At 35.2% G+C, this 20,583-nt stretch overlaps 2 protein-coding genes across 2 annotated transcripts; both read right to left on the minus strand.

Annotated features, from left to right (window-relative positions):
* Positions 1–886: 886 nt before the first annotated feature.
* Positions 887–12,683, minus strand: LOC129350641 (period circadian protein-like). Its single transcript, XM_055017761.1, has 2 exons — positions 9,620–12,683; positions 887–4,588 (listed from the first exon to the last, which is right to left on the minus strand). Exons 1-2 carry the CDS (start codon positions 9,620–9,622, stop codon positions 4,070–4,072), a joined length of 522 nt encoding a protein of 173 aa, XP_054873736.1. The 5' UTR covers positions 9,623–12,683; the 3' UTR covers positions 887–4,069.
* A 180-nt stretch (positions 12,684–12,863) lies between these two features.
* Positions 12,864–18,532, minus strand: LOC129350719 (UPF0500 protein C1orf216 homolog). Its single transcript, XM_055018146.1, has 2 exons — positions 18,457–18,532; positions 12,864–16,014 (listed from the first exon to the last, which is right to left on the minus strand). Exons 1-2 carry the CDS (start codon positions 18,459–18,461, stop codon positions 14,991–14,993), a joined length of 1,029 nt encoding a protein of 342 aa, XP_054874121.1. The 5' UTR covers positions 18,462–18,532; the 3' UTR covers positions 12,864–14,990.
* Positions 18,533–20,583: the final 2,051 nt, after the last annotated feature.

The following is a 20,583-nucleotide window of genomic DNA, read 5'->3' on the forward strand; positions in this document are numbered from 1 at the left end:
CACACCAGGAGAGTTCTAGCATTTCTATACAGCTGGAGAATAAAAAAGGACAAAAGAAATTTAAAAACTGCTTAATTTATATGTTAAAGCAACTGCAGATCTTCTTTTTCAACTATTTTAACAGTTAAAATGTCTAATTTTAGTACAATTTAAGTAAAACATCTGTATAATAATGCAGATTAAGTTGTGATAATATTTAATTTTTCACTTTAGGCTTCAAATGGAGTCACGTTGAGTGAATTTAGAACAACAGTGGATGACAAAAGCTGGTAGACAGTTCAGTGATTTAACCCATTTTCAGCTTGTAAAATGTCTCTTTGTTCAACAGTTGTTTGGTCAGACAACTGCAGATCTTCTTTTCAACTATTTCAACTGTTAAAATGTTCATTTTGGTACAATTTCACCAATATATCTGTATAATAATGCAGATTAAGTTCTGATAATGTTCAATTTTACCACTTAGGCTTAAAATAGAGTAAATTTAGTGAAACAATGAGCCCCAAAAACTGGTAGAATTCAGTGATTTAGCTCATTTTCGACTCGTAAAATGTCTCTTTTTGGTCTAATTTAGCAAAATTGTCTGTATAATAATGTGCATTAACACACACTACTAGAATTCTAACATTTCTAATCAGTTGGAGAATAAGAAAGAGGACAAAAGTCATTAAAAAAATGCTTAATTTATGTTAGAACAACTGCAGATCTTCTAATTTAACTGTTGAAATGCCTCATTTTGGTACAATTTCACCAAGACATCTGTATAATGATATGTATCAACACACACCAGTAGAGTGCTAACATTTCTAAACAGTTGGAGAAGAATAAAAAGAGGACAAACTCATTAAAAATACGACATTTCTCGGCTACATTTGTTGATTTCATTCATCATTAACGATTAAATTCTGTATAATAACGTGGATTACAACAAAGACGACTAAAGTCATTAAAAACACTTAATTTTATACATTAAACAAGCTGCATTTCTGTATTTTAACCATCTATGCTCACTAAAATGTCTATTTTTGGTGAGTTTTAACCAAATGATCTGTATAATAACAGATCAAGCTCTGATAAAGTGGATTTTTTCCATTTAAATCGAGTCACATCGAGGTAATTCAGAGCAACAAAAGGTGACAAAAGTGTTAGATCTTAATAAGTGAACCCTGCAGAAGTGAAATAATAGAAAATGACTAAGTGAGAAGTTTAATTAAACTTTCGTCAGGATTCATGTGTTAAACTTCACACATTGCTGTTCATTTGATGACACTTGAAGAGTCTCGGCTCTTGTCTTTGGCCGGATTTAGCAAAGATATCAGTAGATTAATGAGGATTATCATGAACCAGTGAACTACCAACCATCAGTAAGTCTGATAGCTGGTTGGACTGAACTAGTTCTAGATAATTAAAGGATCATTTTATCTACATCTGATATCCGTTGGGTCATAAACAGAAATGTTAATATTTGGTTAAATTTGTCCATTTCCTCTTCAGTTTGGTTCTTCTGGTTTCAATCTTCTGGTTTATCTTTGACTCCACTGGACTCTATACCTACTGTCCGGCATGGAGGTGGCAGTATCATTATACTATCGATTTAACTGACTCAAGTCTGAGTCAGAAACACAACCAATGTACATTTTTTGTTGTCTTTCTGACTCGGTTCCTCAGGTTCTTGATGGGTCTAAGTCAGGACTTGGGGGGACCAGTCTAGAACCTTCACTCTAGCCTCATGGAACCATTTCTTTACCACTAACTGAGTCATTTCTGACCAATTGTGAGTCATTTTAAACCATTTTTAAAGTAATTTTGAACAGGTCTCAAGTCAATTCTGAGTCGGTTTGGACAGGTTTGGTCATTTTGGACAGATTTTGAGTCATTTTGAACCAATTGTTATTCATTTTAGACCTTTTTTTTGTCATTTTCGGTAAGTGTGAGTCATTTTGGGCAAATTTTAAACCTTTTGGACCAATTTTAAGTAATTTTGAACCAATTGTTTGTCATTTTGGACCATTTTTGAGCAATTCTAGACAAATTTTAAACCATTTTGGACCAATTTGAAGTAATTTTCAGTCACTTTTTTAGTAATTTTGTGTCATTTTTGAGTTGTTGATTCATCACATCTGAGAATATTAAACATGTTCTGTACAGGCATGAACAGAAGTTTACCTTACTGGTAGAGACCATGTTTGTGATTCCAGCCTTCAGTTTATAACGACTTCTAGAACTCAGTAAAACACACACACATTTTTGTCACAATAAATACAATCCTGTATTTTAGTCCTTCATAGATTTATTAAAAGTCTTCTGGTTTATCTTTGACTCCTCTGGACAGAATTGGTTCAGTTCCACTACATTTGTCATCTTTTTGATTTGGTTCTTCAGGTTCTTGATGGGTTTAAGTCAGAACTTTGGGGAGACCAGTCTAGAACCTTCATTCCAGCCTGATGGAACCATTTCTTTACCACGTCTGATGTGTGTTTGGGCCCATTGTCTGGTTGAAACATCCAACTGTGTCCAAGATCAACCTTCTGTTGATGGTTTTAGGTTCTCCTGAAGAACGTGGAGGTGATCCTCCTTCTTCATTATTCCATTTACTTTGTGAAAAGCTCCAGTTCCACAGAGCATGATACTGCCACCACCATGCTTGGTAGTAGGTTTGGTGTGCTTGGGGTTGAAGGCCTCACCTTCAGTTTTTGTTCCATCTGACCGCAGAACTTTCCTCTGGAACCTTTTCTTTGTCCATGTGATGAGTGGAGCTTTAAGGTTCTGCTTCTAGAGGAAGAACTTCCTTCTTCACGGATCCTCTAGAACCCTATGGATGCTGACAGTTGTGTTCCAGCAGCTTGTCATTCCTTCAGACCTGCTTTCTGATGGTTCCTGGTTGACTCTTGACCATCCTGACCAGTGGTCTCTCAGCAGCAGGTGGTAGTTTGTGTTTTCTTCCTGATGGTAGCAGCAACACACCTGGACCATGAAGATGATTCTGGATCTGAAGCTGCTTTCAAATGGCTCCAAGTGACTTTCTGACTGGTTCTAGTCGATGATTTCCTTCTTCAGATGTTTGCTGAGCTCCTCAGACATTCCCCCTGTAGTATTTGAGTCTGAGTGGATCTAATGGTTCTATTTAAACCGGATCAGAGGAGTCAGCAGCTGTAGTTGACTGGAATCACTCAGGAGAAGATAAGAGTACATGAAACTAAAAAAACTAGACTGACACAACTTTATACATCAACAAAACTGATTCAAGTTGTTGTTTGTATATTTATGATCCTGCAGATTTTTTTTTAGATTTACAGAAAACCTTTAATTTATCTATGAAAGTACCAAAATTCATGATTGTTTAAGTGACAAAGATTCATGTTTCAGTGATTCTGTGGGAAATCCAGAGTTCAAGGAGTCACTGGAAACCAAAGACTGAATGATAAGCATGAACTTTAATGGAGAATTACAGCTGTTTTAATCCATTAAATTGGTCTTTTTATTGACTTTTGTTGCCTAATCTTGTCCCCAAATCTTTTGTAATCTCAGTACTCTGTTCATTTTGTGTTACTAAACAGAAATCTTGGGTAATAGTGACAAAAAATGGATATTTTAATAGTTGAAAATAGTTTAATCCACATTAACCTGCATAATTAGACGATTTCTGGACAAAATTTTGTTAAAAATTGGCATTTTAAGTCTTTGCTCTCTGTTTTAGTCAATTAGATTAGTCTTTTAATGGACTTTTATCTCTATCTATCTATCCATCTATCCATCTATCTATCTATCTATCCATCTGTGTTGTTTCTGTTAAGCTGACAGGTCTTTTCTATCCAGTTCGTCATCCAGAGGCCTCGGGGGTCGCTGCCTCCCTCCGTCCTCCTCCATCCTCCCTCCATCCTCCTCCGTCCTCCTCTGTCCTCCTCTGTCCTCCCTCCATCCTGTCAGAGCTGATTGTTTCCAGCCCAGCAGAGCGCTGGAGGCCTCCACTCTGTCAGAGTACATCAGCAGGCAGGAAGCAGCTGATGGGGTCTAAACCCTCCAGAGTTCATGGAGCTCCTCAGCAGCTCCATCTGAGGAGGAGACCAGAGGTTCAGCTTCCAGTCCTGGTCCTGGTCCTGGCTCTGGTCCTGGTGCTGGTCCTGGTAATGGTCCTGGCTCTCGTCCTGGTCCAGGTCCTGGCTCCGGTCCCGATCCTGGTCCCGGTCCCGGCTCTGGTCCTGGTCCTGGTCCTGGTCCTGGCTCTCGTCCTGGTCCAGGTCCTGGCTCCGGTCCCGGTCCTGGTCCCGGTCCCGGCTCTGGTCCTGGTCCTGGTCCTGGTCCTGGTCCTGGTGCCGGTCCCGATCCTGATCCTGGTGCTGGTCCCGGTCCTGGTCCCGGTCCCTATCCTGATCCTGGTCCAGGTCCTGGTCCTGGTCCTGGTGCTTGTCCCGGTCCCGGTCCTGGTCCCGGTCCTGATCCTAATCCTGGTGCTGGTCCTGGTCCCGATCCTGATCCTGGTCCCGGTCCTGGTCCTGGTCCTGAAGCAGGACTCTGAGCTGCAGGTCGTGGTGGAGCGTCGCCCCCTGCTGGAGGCTTCTCTCCTCTGAGTTTCAGTCCTGAAGATGTTTTTCTGGTTTTCAGAGCAGAAAAATGTGTAAAATCAGAATAAATCTGCAGCTTACAGTCAGAAAATCTAAACTTCTCTCTTTATATCTTTAAAAGCTGAATTTTCACATTTAAAGGTGGAATTCTGTAGATTTTCTGCTTCACTAAGTTTTTTCTTTATTCTGCAGCTTTGAAATCATAGAATTTGTTCAGTTTTCTTGCAGGTTTCTGCTCACAGTTGTGTATTTTGACACACAAAGAAATAAAAATGTGATTTTTTTTCACTGTGCAAAGTTATTCTGTATTTCTAATCATAAAATATTGTAGATTCATGCACTCCTGTCTTTAAACAAGAGCATAAAATAATAATATTCATAACTTTATTAGCAGATCACCTTTTCAGAAATAGCTTTATAATAGAACAAATGTCAGAAATAATAATAATAATAATAATAATAATAATAATAATAATAATAATAATAATAATAATAATAAAACATTTAATTTTTATAACACTTTTCTGTTCACTCAGAGACACTTTCCAGGTAAAAGGCAAATAACAAAACATAAAATAAACCTGATCAAACCTGCAGCTCCAGTTCAGTGTTTCTGCTCTAAAAACTCTACAGATGTGTTTTCCATTTCAAAATCCTCCGTTCTCTGTAAACTCTGAATATTTATGATCATCCTGAGTAAATCATGTTTCTGTAGTCTGAGAAAACCTTTAATGAAGATAAAAATGTCTAAATTCTGTGATTTCAGCTCCTTTAATGTAAATATTTTCTGGTTTCATTTCTCCTGTGACACAAAACTGAAGATCTTTGGACTAAACGAGACATTTAAAAAAAAAAAAGAATTTAATTTAATTTTTAATTTAAATAATTTTTTTTTAAAAAGCAGACTGCAGGTCCAGTAAGTTTAAAAACTGAAACTGAACAATGAAATCATTTTTTGCATTAATAAATAATCAAAATTATGCACCTGGAGTCAATGAATCTGCAGCAGAAATGATTAATCAGTTAACTGTTAACTCTTTAAATTAATCGCTTAATCAGTTTGAGAATACTTTTAATTAAAAACCCTGTAAATTCTGTGTTTGCAGCTCTTTAAATGTAAATATTTTCTGCTTTTATTCCTCTTTGACAGTAAACTTTTTTTTTTAAAAAAACTACATTTAATATAAAAAAAATCATATTATTATTTTATGCTAATTTAAAGACCTACCAACCTCTCATCTTTAATCTTGAATGTTGTCTTTAAAAAAGAGCATAAAATAATATTAATAACTTCATTAGAAGATCACCTTTCAGAAACAGTAGAACAAATGTCAAATACAAAAACAATAATATAATTATTTTATACTAATTTAAAGACTGATCAACCTCTGATCTTGAATCTTGAGTCTCTAAATAAAAGCATAAAATAATAATATTAATAACTTTATTAGCAGATCACCTTTCAGAAATAGCTTTATAATAGAACAAATGTCCTGAAAAATCCAAATATTATTATTTTATGCTAATTTAAAGACCTACCAACCTCTAATCTTTAATCTTGAATGTTGTGTCTTTAAAAAAGAGCATAAAATAATAATATTAATAACTTTATTGTATATTAAAGCAGTAAAATAACAAAAACTCATAAATGTGATCCTCCAGCAGCTAAAACAGCCTCTGAAACAGACGAAGGATGAATTTAAAAGAGACTCTGAGAACAGAAACCCTTTAGAGGTAAATTTATTCTGAATGAAGGCAACATGCAGGTAACAGGTGGATGTTTCTGCTCCAGACTTATAAAAACCAGATTATTTCTCCACCTGAGGCTAGAAAAGCCTGAATTAGAAGCTTTACAGTCGATTCTCTGCAGGAGAAAAACTCTGCAGGGGAGAAAAACAAAGTCTTTCAGACGCCGAAAACTGGAATCAGTTGGGAAACAGAGAGATGTAGATTCTCCGAGTTCACCTCCAAATATCAGAAAAACTCCACAAATAACTTCTCCATGTCTGCTGCTGCTTTCTCTCAGCAGGTTAGAGCAGAAACACGAGACGAGAACGATGTTTGTGATGAGAAAAGTATAAATCCTGCTCAGTTTTTATTATTAGATGGATATAAATAGTCACTTTATAGTATAACATCCTTTATATTAGAATAAAACCTGAAAATACACACTTTATGGTTGATAAACATCTAATTCACTCATGTTTTCTGCTCATTTATATAAACTTTGAATTGTCACTAAACTTTCCTTATTCTACTCTAAAAAATAATAATATTTTAGCTCAACAGCTAAAAAAGTTCAGTTTGTTTTTTAGCTAAAAAAAACTACTTCTAATGAAATTATGTTCCACCAACAAACTAGTTTGTTGTTTCAAAATTTGTGAGAAATATTCTAATATTTGTTTCTAACATTTATAATTACAAATAAATCACCAGATATAGCTGTTAGCTTACTAGCATTAGAAACACTTGTTATTGCTGAAGATGTCGACGCTCCTCAACACTGAATAAATTTTCACGCCTTAAGGCTCTGAATCGTCACTTAAAGGTGCTAAACTCATCTTATTCTGCACTCTAAATATAAATATATATAATTGGGTTAGATAAAAAAGAAATTAACAGTTTGCATTAGTCTTTTTAAGTTGAGAAAACTTCTAATAAAATTACGTTCAAGGAATTAGCATAAATATGTTTCAAAATGGATAAAATAAAAACAAAGCTGTTCCAACTAGTTTTTCCAATTTATTTAATGTTATTTAAAATTAATTCAACAGTTCACATCCTTTTTTAAAGTTCAGACAACTTCTAATAAAATTATGTTGAACTAACAAACTTAATTCAATTAGAGAAGTTAGCATAAATAAGGTTTTAAGTTGATTACTAATAAAAATGAAGTCATTCCAATTAATTTTTCCCACTTTACTCATTAGAATTTAAAATTAACAGTTTGCATCTTTGTTTTTTTTTGAGTTGAGACAACTTCTAATGAAATTATGTTGAACCAACAAACAAAATTGAGTTACAGCAAACAGTCTTTCTTTTTCCAATCAGAGGAATTTTTTATAATGATTGGGAGAATTAACATGCATTAATTAAGTTTTATGTTGATAGTTAAAATTAGATAAAATTAGGTTTTACGTTGTTTCATGTCTTTTTCCTCATTTTTGTCATTTTGTGTCTCTTTTTCATAATATTTTGTCGTTTTTTTTTTGTTTTCTTTTTTTTTAGTCTTTTTTTGTCTGACTTTAAATGTGAACATTTTCAGAATGTATTTTTCTGCACTAAACCAAAGGAACCATTAGGAGTTGTGGTTATTTCTAGGTTATTATGTTGTGGTTTTACTGGTTTCCACTGGCGATCAGACTGGATGTGGAACCTGGACTAGGATCAGTTTAACTCTCCTGGTTTAGACTTTTTAAAATAAATGACGAAGGACAGAAATCTGCAGGAAATCAATCGCTAGACCATCAGTTTGATTTCCTCCTGCAGCTTCCTCCTCCTGTCTGATTTATTTCTAACCTCTAACCTCCAGAACCCCCATCAGACTCTAGTAGTTCTGATGTTCTGGGTCTTAGTTCTGGTTCTTGGTTCTTAGTTCTGGTTCTGGTTCTGGTTCTTAGTTCTGGTTCTTGGTTTTGGTTCTGGTTCCAGTTCTTAGTTCTGGTTCTGGTTCTTGGTTCTGGTTCTTAGTTCTGGTTCTTGGTTCTTGGTTCTGGTTCTTGGTTCTTGGTTCTTGGTTCTGGTTCTTAGTTCCGGTTCTTAGTTCCGGTTCTGGTTCTGGTTCTTGGTTCTGGTTCTTAGTTCTTGGTTCTGGTTCTTAGTTCCGGTTCTTAGTTCTGGTTCTGGTTCTTAGTTCTGGTTCTTGGTTCTTAGTTCTTGGTTCTTGGTTCTTGGTTCTGGTTCTGGGTTCTTAGTTCCGGTTCTTAGTTCTGGTTCTTGGTTCTAGTTCTGGTTCCGGTTCTTGGAGGGTTTCCTGCTAACATGTTGGAGAACATCCACTCCAGCCAGCGATCATCTTTAGAGGATTATCTCCAGCCTGCCTCGGGGTTTGGCTGCTGCTCTCTGGGCCGGTCGGACCAGCGGGGCCCCGAGGCGGCGGCTCCCCGGGGCCTCCTGCCTCCTGCCGGCCCCCCGGGGAGCCGCCGGATTACAGGTATCAGCCTGAACACTCGGAGGATGTGACTGCCGGCGGCTCATCACGCTGCTCCACCGCCCCGTGTGACCGTCAGATACTGAAACACTCACAAAGAGGAGGCTGTTCAGAGGAAGGTCAGGGGCCCCGGGGCCACAGCGACTAAGTAAGAACCTTTATAACCAGATCAGAGCCCAGGGAACTTTATAAACCAGGGCTATTCAATTAAAAATTGACTCGGGCCGGATTTTCCGACTAAGAACATGAGCTGGGCCGGACGTTTTTAGCAGACAGTGAGCAAAGTTAACAATTTAAAATAAACACAAACAGATACCAAACACACTGGATGTTTATTAACATATTGCCACATCCAAAAGGACATAAACACAATAGAAGAGCAGTACTTAAACTAAACCTGTGCTGAAATGCTGCTTCTTTAAATTTTAAATTTCAAACACACAACTTCAACACGTTTTGATAGGTAAATATAAGCACGTTAAGGTGCATATGAACATAAAAACTAAGTGCAGATTAGAAACACCATCTTTTGTTTTGGTCACATCTCAAAGTGCATTAAAAAGTAACTTGCTTAACAGTAACTTTTCAGAACTTGAGACATTTTTCTTCTTTTGAAATAACAAAAAACAGAGTTTGTCCCTGTCCATATTTGGTCTCATCTGAGACAGTCACATCTTCAGTGCATATAATCAAAAAAATAAACAGTGGGCACAGTGATAGTTACTATCCCTTTGAAATGAAATAAAGCTGACATCAAAGTGCATAATAAAGTGCAACTAAGTGAAATAACTGTCAAAACAAAATGTCTTTCTTAAATATTAAACTTATAATAAGTGAACAGAAAATAGTCACATAAATACATAAAACTACCTTTAGTGTCTGCTACAGCACGCTGCTTTGTTGCACTTACCATGTCTCGAAGACATCTGTGGCGAGAATGTTTGACGTGTCAGACCTGTTTGATAGCAGATGCCACACTCGTCTTAACTTGATCGTCCGTTAAAACTTCATCCACGACAGCCAACATGCAGTCCTTCACAGTTTCTGAGTCTGTGAACGGCCTCTTTTTCGTGGCCCTTTCCTGAGCTGTGCAGGTCCGCTTCATTGTAGTACAGCTCCGGTTGTAAGATGCAGTCAAACTCTGAATTATAGCCGCTCTCTCATGACGTCCCTCGGGAAAGTTTGTCAGAAACGCGGCATGTTTTTTCAATGTGGTGTCTTCGGACATGATAATCTTTCAGCGCTGCAAAGCACTCGTTGCAGAGTAAACGCATTGGTTTGGCGTTCAGACTTGGTGGTAAATAAATAAATACTTGTCAGTCCACGCAGGATTAAACCGACGGTTTTCCTCGCCGATTTGTCGTTTCAGGATAGAAAAAGACACGCTGCTATTTTCGCCTGTATAGAACTGCTAATGTTAACTTTTCAAACGCGTCTCCTCAACGCAAGGCATTGTGGGTTAGTTGCTAGGTTACGGTAAGTGTTGCATTCAATGTTTGCGAATAATGTTGGAATTTTTGTAAGAACTTGTCAGTGTTACTGAAAGATGTTTTTCTGTTTTTGTCGGACCCAAGTCCCAATCACTCGGCAGTTGCTTTAGGGCCACTCGAGGGTTGCTTTCGGGCCGCATGTGGCCCGCGGGCCGCTAATTGAATAGGGCTGTTATAAACCATCTGGAACCAAAAGAAGCCTCTTAAGGTGGAATTATCTGGAAAAATCACTAATAAAGAAATAAGAAAAAAACATCACAATTAACCGCCACTTCCTGTCTGGCTCTGGTTTTAATTAGATGACAAGGAGGAAGATGGTTATGAAAAGTATCAATTCTGCACAGTTTTAATTATAAATAGTTGGATATATTTAATCATTTTATATCATAGCGTCCTTTATAATGAAGACTTTTGGTTGATAAACAACTAATTAACTCAAGTTTTCTGCTTATTTATTTATTTATCCTTTAAAAGATCATCCTGGTCAAATTTGGTAAAAACTACAATATATGTGATGAGAATGATGTTTATGATAAGAAGAGTATGTTTTTAATATTAGTTGGATATAAATAGTCACTTTATATCATAGCATCCTTCATAATGATGTAAATAAAGATTTTATGGTTGAGAAAAATCTAATTCACTCATGTTTTCTGCTCATTTATCTCCTTGAAAAGATCATAACAGTTCAAATTTGGTCAAAACTACATTATTTGTGTTTTTAAAACTCATAATTACAGATATCTCTGCTTTTTATTGGCAGGTTAGAACAGAAATATGAAACGAGAACGATGTTTATGATGAGAAAAGTATAAATCCTGCTCAGTTTTTAAATTAGTAGGATATAAATAGTCACTTTATAGCATAGCAGTCTTCATAATACAGACTTTATGGTTGATAAACATCTAATTCACTCAAGTTTTCTGATCATTTATCTTTGTGAATTGTCACTAAACTTTCCTTATTCTACACTCTAAAGAAATAATGTTTTAGTTCAACCACTAAAAAAGTTCAGTTTGTTTTTTAGCGAAAAAAAATACTTCTAATGAAATTATGTTCCACCAACAAACTAGTTTGAGTTAAAGGAGTCAGTTTTTCCTCCTCAGTGATTGGTTGCATGCTAGCTGGATGGAAATCATCTGTTTTCTCTTTAGCATTTATAGCATAGCATCCTTTATGTTAGCATAAAACCTGCAAATAAAGACTGTATGGTTGAGAAACAACTAATTAACTAAAGTTTTCTGCTCATTTATAATCCTGGAAAAGATCAAGGTCAAAATTTGGTAAATACTGCATTATTTGTGTTTTTAATACTTATAATTACAGATATCTCACTAACTATTACTGTTAGTATATTAGCATTATATGCTAATTGACACTCATGGCTGCAGATTTGATAATTTTTTGAAAAAGTTAAATTTTAATGCCTTAAAGCACTTTGAATTGTGACTTAAAGGTGCTAAATTTAAGTTCTATTCTACACTCTAAATAATAATGTTTTAGCTCAATAATTAAAAAATTTATCCAACACTGCATCAATTTTGATGAGTTCAGATAACTTCTAATAAAATTAAGTTCAACCAACAAACTATACTGAGTTATTAGAATGAGCTTTTCCTCTAGAATTAAAGGTATTTTTTAATAACTTAATGACTGTTTTTAAGTTGGCTATTAATAAAAATTAAGTTGTTTCAACTAGTTTTTCTACGTTATTTAAACGTTTCCAATCCTATTCAATTAAAAAAACAACGTTGCATCAAATTTTTTTGGAGCTCAAACAACTTCTTATGAAATTATGTTCAACCAACAACCTGAGGAATTAGCACAAATGAAAGTTTTTAAGTTGATAAATCATAAATATTAAGTTGTTCCAACTAGTTTTGTTAGATTATTTAAAATGAATTACGTGCTTTATTAATATTATTATGAACACAGGTTTTAAAGATGTATATGTGTGTGTGTGTGTATGTATGTATGTGTACATGTATAGATATGTGAATATATGTTATTGTATATATATGTATATTTTTTTGTTTGATTTTTTTGTGTTTTTGTTTGGTCTGTTTTTTTGTCTTTTTTCCTTTCTTTTTGATCCTTTCTTTTTTGGGGGGGAAGGAAATTCTTGCAAGAATGTATAATATATTTTTTTGAATGCATAAAATGAAGTTTTTGTACTATAACTTTGTAACCGAAATGAAACCATTCATTCATTCATCCATTCATTCATTCATAAAGATGGCAAACATTTTAAAAATTAAGTTGGTCCAATTAGATTATCTTCCGTAGTTTCTGAGTTGAGACAATTTCTAATGAAATTTAGTTCAACCAATAAACTATATTGACTTAGTGGAATTAGCTTTTTTATCAAGTTTTTAAGTTGATTATTTATAAACTTCCTTATGTGTCAAGCAGTGAAATGTTTTGTACTTTACTACACTGTACTTTAAGTTTTTAAATTGACAAACTATTTTAAAATTAAGTTGATCCAATTAGTTTCTTCAGCCTTTTTAAAAAATGTTTTTGTTCATTTAGTAACTTTTAAGAGATTATTTGAACAACAAAATTGCCTTTTGTTGTGTTTCAACAGATAATATTTAAATCCTGAAAGCAAAAACACAAATTTAACTTTAGATTTGGTGCACAAACAACAACAAAACACACAAATTGTTTTAGATATAAGCTACTCTTTTAATTTATCATAATTATATACAGCGTCTCAGCATATAAATCATCTCTGGAGAATATATTTTGGTGCATCAGATATTTTTCTACTCACAACAACAACAACAACAACAACAACAACAACAGTTACACACAGCTTTCCTGATATGAACATTAAAGTCAGGCTGCGTCATGTTGTTCTGGTGAAGACACACAAGTAAAGTTCAACCTGCAGCCGACTAAAGAGGAAACAACAAAAAACACACAATTGAAGCTAAAAACACCAGAGAGCATGATGGGAGATCGAAGCTGCGTTCCAAAACTCACACTCTTACAACAAAAAGTTTGCATCAACTAATCTTTTTGAGTTCAGACAACTTCTAATAAAATGAAGTTGAACCAACAAACTTTATTGAGTTAGTTGAATTAGCTTTTACATATTTTAAATTATTTAATTATTGGCAACATAAACACAAGTCTTCAAAAAATAACTTCTTCCAACTAGTTTTTCCAAGTTTTACGTATTTAATTACTATAATTATGAACACAAGTTTTTAAGTTGACAAAATTTAAAAAATTAAGTTGGTCTAATGTTAAGTAGATAAATCCGGGAATTTGAACCCGTGAACTTAAGGTGAAGAAAAATTAAGTTATTTTAATTAACTTAAATTTAAACTTGAATTAAAGTTAATTTAAACTGCTTCAATCAGTTAATCTTTTTGAGTTCAGACAATTTTTAATAAAATCAAGTTGAACCAACAAACTTTATTAGCTTTTCTTCTACAATCAAACATATTTTAAATTAATTACTGGTAGCATAAACACAAGTTCCTTAAAACATGAAGTTGTTCTAATTAGTTTTTCCACATTATTGAAAGGAATTGTTAAATTTTACGTACTTAATTACCATAATTATGAACACAAGTTTTTAAGTTGACAAAGTTTTACAAATGAAGTTCCTCACTGTGAACTAATTAGAGAGAGGACATAAAATCTAGAGCTCAAGGTGAAGAAAACTGTAGTTAAAGTCAATTTCATTAAGTTACCTCAACTTTAATTTAGCTTTAAATCAATTAACGCAGAAATTTGAGTTTAAATTACACACAATATTAAGTTGGTACACACAACAACTCATCACAACAAAAGATAAAACTTCTAATTTACTGATTTAGATCAAACGTTTAAGCTGCAAACATTATTTTATTGAGTCATTATGACATAATAATATTGCATCAACTTAATATTGTGTCTAATTTCAACTCAACTTTCTGTGTTAGTTGATTTAAAACTGAATTCTAGTTTAAATAACTGAATGAACTTTGGTTCATTTTTCTTCACGTTGAGTTCAGAATTTCCCTCCTCTGCCTCCTTCACTTTGAAACAACTTTTTAAAAAAAAATTTTTTTTTTAGATGTTTGCCAATTTATAAACTTGTGTTCAGAAATATTGTTGATAAACTTTCTGCTCAAATAATGCAGACATATTAGCTGGAACTATTTAATTTTCATATGTAATCAACAATCAACGGAACAATTAAAACATCATTGAATGTAGAGAAAAAGCTAATTCTTTAAAATCAGTTTAGTTTGTTTGTTGAACTTAATTTCATAAGAAGTTGTTGAGACTCAACTGTTCGTTGTTTTTAGAGTTTATGGAACGTTCTCGCTGCATTTTGCCGATGTTCGCTAGCGTAGCGAGTTAGCCTTGGGAAGTTATTGCACACGTTAGTTAACCGTTGATTCTGTAATTACAGGATAAAGTATGTTTCTCTGTTATTTGACCCAGTTGTTTTTTAGACTGTCCAACATCTGGTCATGCTTTTCTGGCCTTTCTGACCCACAATCCTTTGCACTTTTACCTCCAAATGTCTAGCGAGTAGAAACGGGTTTTAGCTGAAGGAGCGCATAAACGGCTAACAGCTAGTTTAGCACGAATGTCTGAGTAGAAGTTGTGATATTGTGATGAAGTATTTTATCCTGGTTGTGCTCATACTTTTATGGACTGTACATTTGTGAAAGCGGCTTTACTGGACGTAAAAAGTAAAAGTACGTGGTTTGGAACGCAGCTTGTGCTTTTTCAGGATCTTTTCTGAAGCAAACGGAGCCAAAGTGCAGTTTTCAGTTCTCTGCTCTACGATTGGCCGACGACGGCGGCGGTCATGGCGGCGGCGGCGCCCATCCTCAGCAGCTCCTTCCTGTGGGTGAGGATGACATCGAAGCTGGACTGCAGCCGGTTCTGCTGCTCCTGGACTCGGCCCTGCAGGGTCCGGACCCAGCGGATCAGCGCCAGCCGGCGGTACATGGTCAGCTGGACCTGGTGCTTCTCCATCTCCTGGGCCTTGAAGCGCTCGCGGTCCCGCAGCGTCCACACGGCGTCCATCAGCTCCGGCAGCTCGCCGTCCGAGTCGGAGGAGCGGTCGTCCTCCTCCAGGACGTGGCCCAGGCCGCCTCCCAGCTGGTTCCTCCGGCTGACGCTCCTCCTCCTGGGCTCCGTGTTGCTGTTGGGGTCTCCGTCCTGCTGGTTGGTCCTCGGTTCTCCGACTCCGATGCGGTCCCAGCCTCCCATCAGTGTCCCCTCGCCGCCGCTCTCCATGTTGAGGTCGGACATGCTGCCTCCGGACCGGAAGCTGTACTCGGACTCGGAGTCGCTGTCGACCCACTCCTGGTCCTCCAGGTCTTCCTGCTGCCTCCCCCTGAAGCTCCTCCTCCTCTGCTGCTCCTTCTTCAGCTTCTCGTCTCTGAGGCCCGTCCCGGCCCGTCCCTCCTCCTCCTCCATCCTCCGCTCCTCGGCGCCGTCCGGAGGAACCCGTCCGTAGCCGTCGTCTCCGCTCTCGATCTCGGGCAGCGGCTCCAGAGGGCTCCAGCAGGGCAGGCGGGACCGAGGCGACAGCAGCCCGGAGCCGTGGTGGAAGCCGGAGGACGGCGAGGAGCTCGGGGGGTCGTGACCCAGCGGGCCCAGGGTCCGGGGACGCACCTGGTTCCGGTTCTCGTCTCCGGTTCCCGCAAAACCGTCGTCATCTTTTCCCGGCAGGAAGTTGAAGTTTCCGTCTTTGTTGGCCTTCCTGTTCCGAAGCGACGACGAGGAGCCGCTGGAGCCTCTGAAGTTCAGGGGCTGGTCCTGATGGTGGAGCATCACCGACCTGGACTGAGACTCTCTGGAAGCACAAACAGAACCAGAACCACACTTTAAACCACTGTCCGTCCAAACACACTCCACCGCTGACAAACAACAAAAAGCTTTTATAGATTCAAGGGAACCAGAAGTCGAAGTTTCACATCAATAACAAACAAAACTTCAGTGACATTAGTTTTACAGATTTAGCATCAAAACTGGTGAAGAAGAGATTCAGCACTGAATGTTTGCTCAGATTAATAATGATAATAATAATAATATTTAACATTTTTGAATCATTAATTTTAAATGTAAAAAGTTGTGCAATTTTATAATTTTACAGTTAACATATAATTGAATATTTTTTTCTTGTAATTTTCTTGATATTTTCTGTAATTTAACAGTACTGGAAAAAGTATTTAACATTTTTCAGTTTTTAATATATGTACTTTTTATTTCGAAATAAAGGTAACTTTCTGTAAAATAATAATATTTGTTGTTAATTTAAATACAGCAAAAAAGTTGTGTAATGTAATAATTTTACGATTAACATGTAAATTAACATTTTTTTCTTGTGATTTTTCTAGATATTATCTCTAACTAAATTGGAAAAAAAACTCTGTAAAAATTTTTTTAAAATATTTAATGTCTTTTAATATATTTTTTCTTTAAAAAAAAAGCAAATGTCTGTAAAATAATTCTATATTTTTTGCTAATTTAAATACAGCAAAAAAGTTGTGTAATTTTCTGATTTTAAGGTTAATATATAAATTAATATTTATTTTTTATGATTTGATTTTTCTCATTGTAATCTGTAATATAACAAAACTAGAAAAAATCTGTAAAACAACAAAAAATATTTAACCTTTTTTCAGTTGTTAAGATACATATTTTGTCTTTCAAATAAAGGCAAATGTGTGTAAAATATTAATATATTTGTGAATTTAAAGACAGCAAAAAAAGTTGTGTAATTTTACAATTTTAAGGTTAACATGTACATTTATATTTTTTTCTTGGGATTTTTCTAGATATCCGTAATTTAAAAAAAACTGGTAAAAATCTGTAAAATAATCATGTAAAAATATTTAATGTCTTTATATATATATATATATATATATATATATATATATATATATATATATATAAAGAAAAATAGAAAAAAATATTTTAAAAAAAATATATATATATATATATATTTTTTTTTTGAAGGCAACTGTCTGTAAAATAATTCTACATTTTTTGCTCATTTAAAGACAGCAAAAAAATGGGGAAGTAATTTAATGACTTTTAAACTTATAATTTTTATGTGACTTTTCGAGTTTATTATGTGTAATTTAACAAAACTGGGAAAAATGTAAAATACTATATTTTTAAGTATTAAAAATTATTCAGTGTTTAATTAAAATGAAAAAAATAAAGGCAAATGTCTGTAAAATATTAATATTTTTGTTTAATACAGCAAAAGTATTGTGTAATGTGAAAGATTTTAAGGTTAACATGTAAATTAATACTTTATTATTATCTGTAATTTAACAAAATAAACAAAATATGCAAAATAACAGCAATTATTTTAAAAATACTGTTAAATAAAATGCATCTTTTTTTACAGTGTAATCTGTACAACAGCCGAGAAAATGACTAAAATGTTGAGCAGAAATAAAAATAATAAGAAAAATCAACTGGACTTTTCTTTTATGGTTCTTAAAGCTTTTTTAAAAAAACATCTTAAAGAACTAAAAAACAGAAGTTTTAGTTTTATATATAAGCTTTTGGACTCACCGTTACCTGGACGACCAGAAACATAAACAAGAATATAAATAAATAAATAAATAAACTAAAACGAGCCCTGATAATCTGTGAACACCACGAACCACCAGCTGCTCTCAGCTCCCAGCAGCTTCACTTTCCTCCTCTCAGGATGGATTCTCTATAATCCTGACTCTAACCTAAATCTAACCTAACTCTAACCTAACTAATCCTTACTCCAGGCTGCCGTCAATCAACCTGCGCTCTGCGTGCGCGGTCACGCGGCGCTCTCGGACCAGCGGTGGCCGGGAGCGCGCCTGCATGCAGCAGACTGACGTTCAGAAAAAAACACAAAAAAAAAACCAGACTCCGACGACGTTCCATCTGCTTCAGAGGCGGATTTAAAACCGTAAAAACAACCGGATGTTGTCCTGAAATAAAGATTTCTGTTGATCTGGTGGAAAAACACCAAAAATTTAACCTTTAAAGCTTAAAAAGATGAATAATAATAAATAAATAAAGGAGGATCTCTGCTGCTGGAATCTCAGAAGAGACGCGCAGAGGATGGAGGTTTCCTGAAGGTTTCCTGAAGGTTTCCTGGAGCGCGGAGACCAATTTAATGCTAAAAACAGAAAACCAGGACAGTTTTCCATCCGGATGAAAACACGAACAGGGAACGGCTCGGTGTTCGGTAGAAACGGAGAGAACCGGAGGACCGGAGCTCCGTTATGTAACCCACCCCATGGCAGAGCCGCTCCCGTCCTGGATCTAAGTCCTCCTGGGACCAGGTCTAGACGGTTCTTACCGTGTAGCTGGTTCTGGTCTTCCTCCAGGTCCTCCCAGATCCTCCTGCTGCTGCTGATGGATCTTCCTCCTCCTCCTCCTCCCACAGTCCCGACTTCCTGATCTGGATCACAAACAGGAACAGCGTCATGCAGCAGGAATGGAGGGATGGAGCTCTGATTATGGTCTGGATGTAGAGAAACAGGAAGATATAACCCTGTTATTATATATAATCTATATTTATAACAGAAAAACTCCTGATGGATGGAGGTCTGGATGTACAGAAAGAGGACTATTTACAACAGAAAGAGGAATATTTATAGCAGAAAGAGGAATATTTATAACAGAAAGAGGACTATTTACAACAGAAACAGGATATTTATAACAGAAAGAGGAATATTTATAGCACAAAGAGAAATATTTCTAACAGAAATATGAATATTTATAGCAGAAACAGGAGTATTTATAACAGAAACAGGAATATTTATAGCAGAGAGGTGGGTATGTAGGGCAGAAAGAGGAATATTTACAACAGAAAGAGGAATATTTACAACAGAAACAGGAATATTTATAACAGATAGAGGAATACTTACAACAGAAACAGAAGTATTTAGAGCAGAAAGAGGAATATATATATAGCAGAAAGAGGAATATTTAGAGCACAAAGAGGAATATTTATAACAGAAATATGAATATTTATAGCAGAAACAAGAATATTTACAACAGAAAGAGGAATATTTACAACAGAAACAGGAATATTTATAACAGAAATATGAATATTTATAGCAGAAACAAGAATATTTACAGCAGAAAGAGGAATTTTTTAAACAGAAACAGGATATTTATAACAGAAAGAGGAATGTTTATAGCAGAGAGGTGGGTATTTAGGGCAGAAGGAGGAATATTTATAGCAAAAACAGGACTATTTCTAACAGAAAGGGGAATATTTATAACAGAGAGAGGAAAATTTATAACAGAAAGAAGAATATTTATAACAGGGTTATGACTCCTGAATGATGGAGGAGAACTCACCACAGCTGGAATCACAAATATTCAGCATGAAAATGACTCAGATTAACTCATTATTAAATATTCTAATAAAAATAAACATCAAAAGACAAAATTAGGTTGAAAAGTTTCTCTTGTAGTTTTATTTTAATACATAAATATGTTATAAGTTCATTATAGCAGCTGCTGCAGGAACAAAAACATGAAAAAATAAATCCTAAAACTACTGAATAAAACCTGATTGGAGCAACTAATGATGTAATAAAATAAATACTATAGAAATAATAATGGAAGGAATGAAGTCAACTTAATACTGCTGTTATTCATAGTTTGTTGTAACTTTATTTTCATGCATCGAATATGAATAAACAGAAATATGTAATAAATGGATTCTAACAACTACTGTATGAACAAAAACATTTTACTACTGAAGAAAACGGTTCAACTTAATACATTTTTTATTTTTAAAACTGTTTTTTTCTGATTTTAAACAGAAATGAGATAACTTCATGAAACTTCAGGTTTTTTCTCCTGTATTTACCTCCTGAAATCTGGAGAAACTTCAAACCTGTTTGGCCTCATAATAATGAAATACATAAGATTTAAAATCTGCCTAAATAATGTGGCAACACCAGCTGAAACGCTAAATAATTAAAATACGATGAAAATTTCATAAATCTACCTCTGAGGTTTGTTGGTTAAATTTGATTTCATTAGAAGTTTGTCTGAACTCAGAATTATTGCTTTTTGTTTTTGGTTAAAATAATGTTTAAAACTGTTTTCTATAAATCAGTAGCAGAGAGTTTGAACCCTGCAGAAGGATGTTTAATCCAGAAAAAGGTCCTTAGAGGAGTTTATATTTGAATTAATGAGAAGAAAATCCAGTTTTATTCATTTAAAGTTAAAAAAATGAATTAATCTGAACACTTTCTGAACAGATTCTCTCTTTTTCAGCAGAAACAGTGAAATGATTCCATAAATAAAGTCTTAAATGTCCTGTTTCAGTCTCAATGTGTGAATAAACCCCCGTTCTGGGACTAAACTCCATCTTTACTCTGGTTTAATGTGTTTTTCT

The sequence above is a fragment of the Amphiprion ocellaris genome, chromosome 15, assembly GCF_022539595.1.
Source record: "Amphiprion ocellaris isolate individual 3 ecotype Okinawa chromosome 15, ASM2253959v1, whole genome shotgun sequence".
NCBI classification, from domain to species: Eukaryota; Metazoa; Chordata; class Actinopteri; family Pomacentridae; genus Amphiprion; species Amphiprion ocellaris.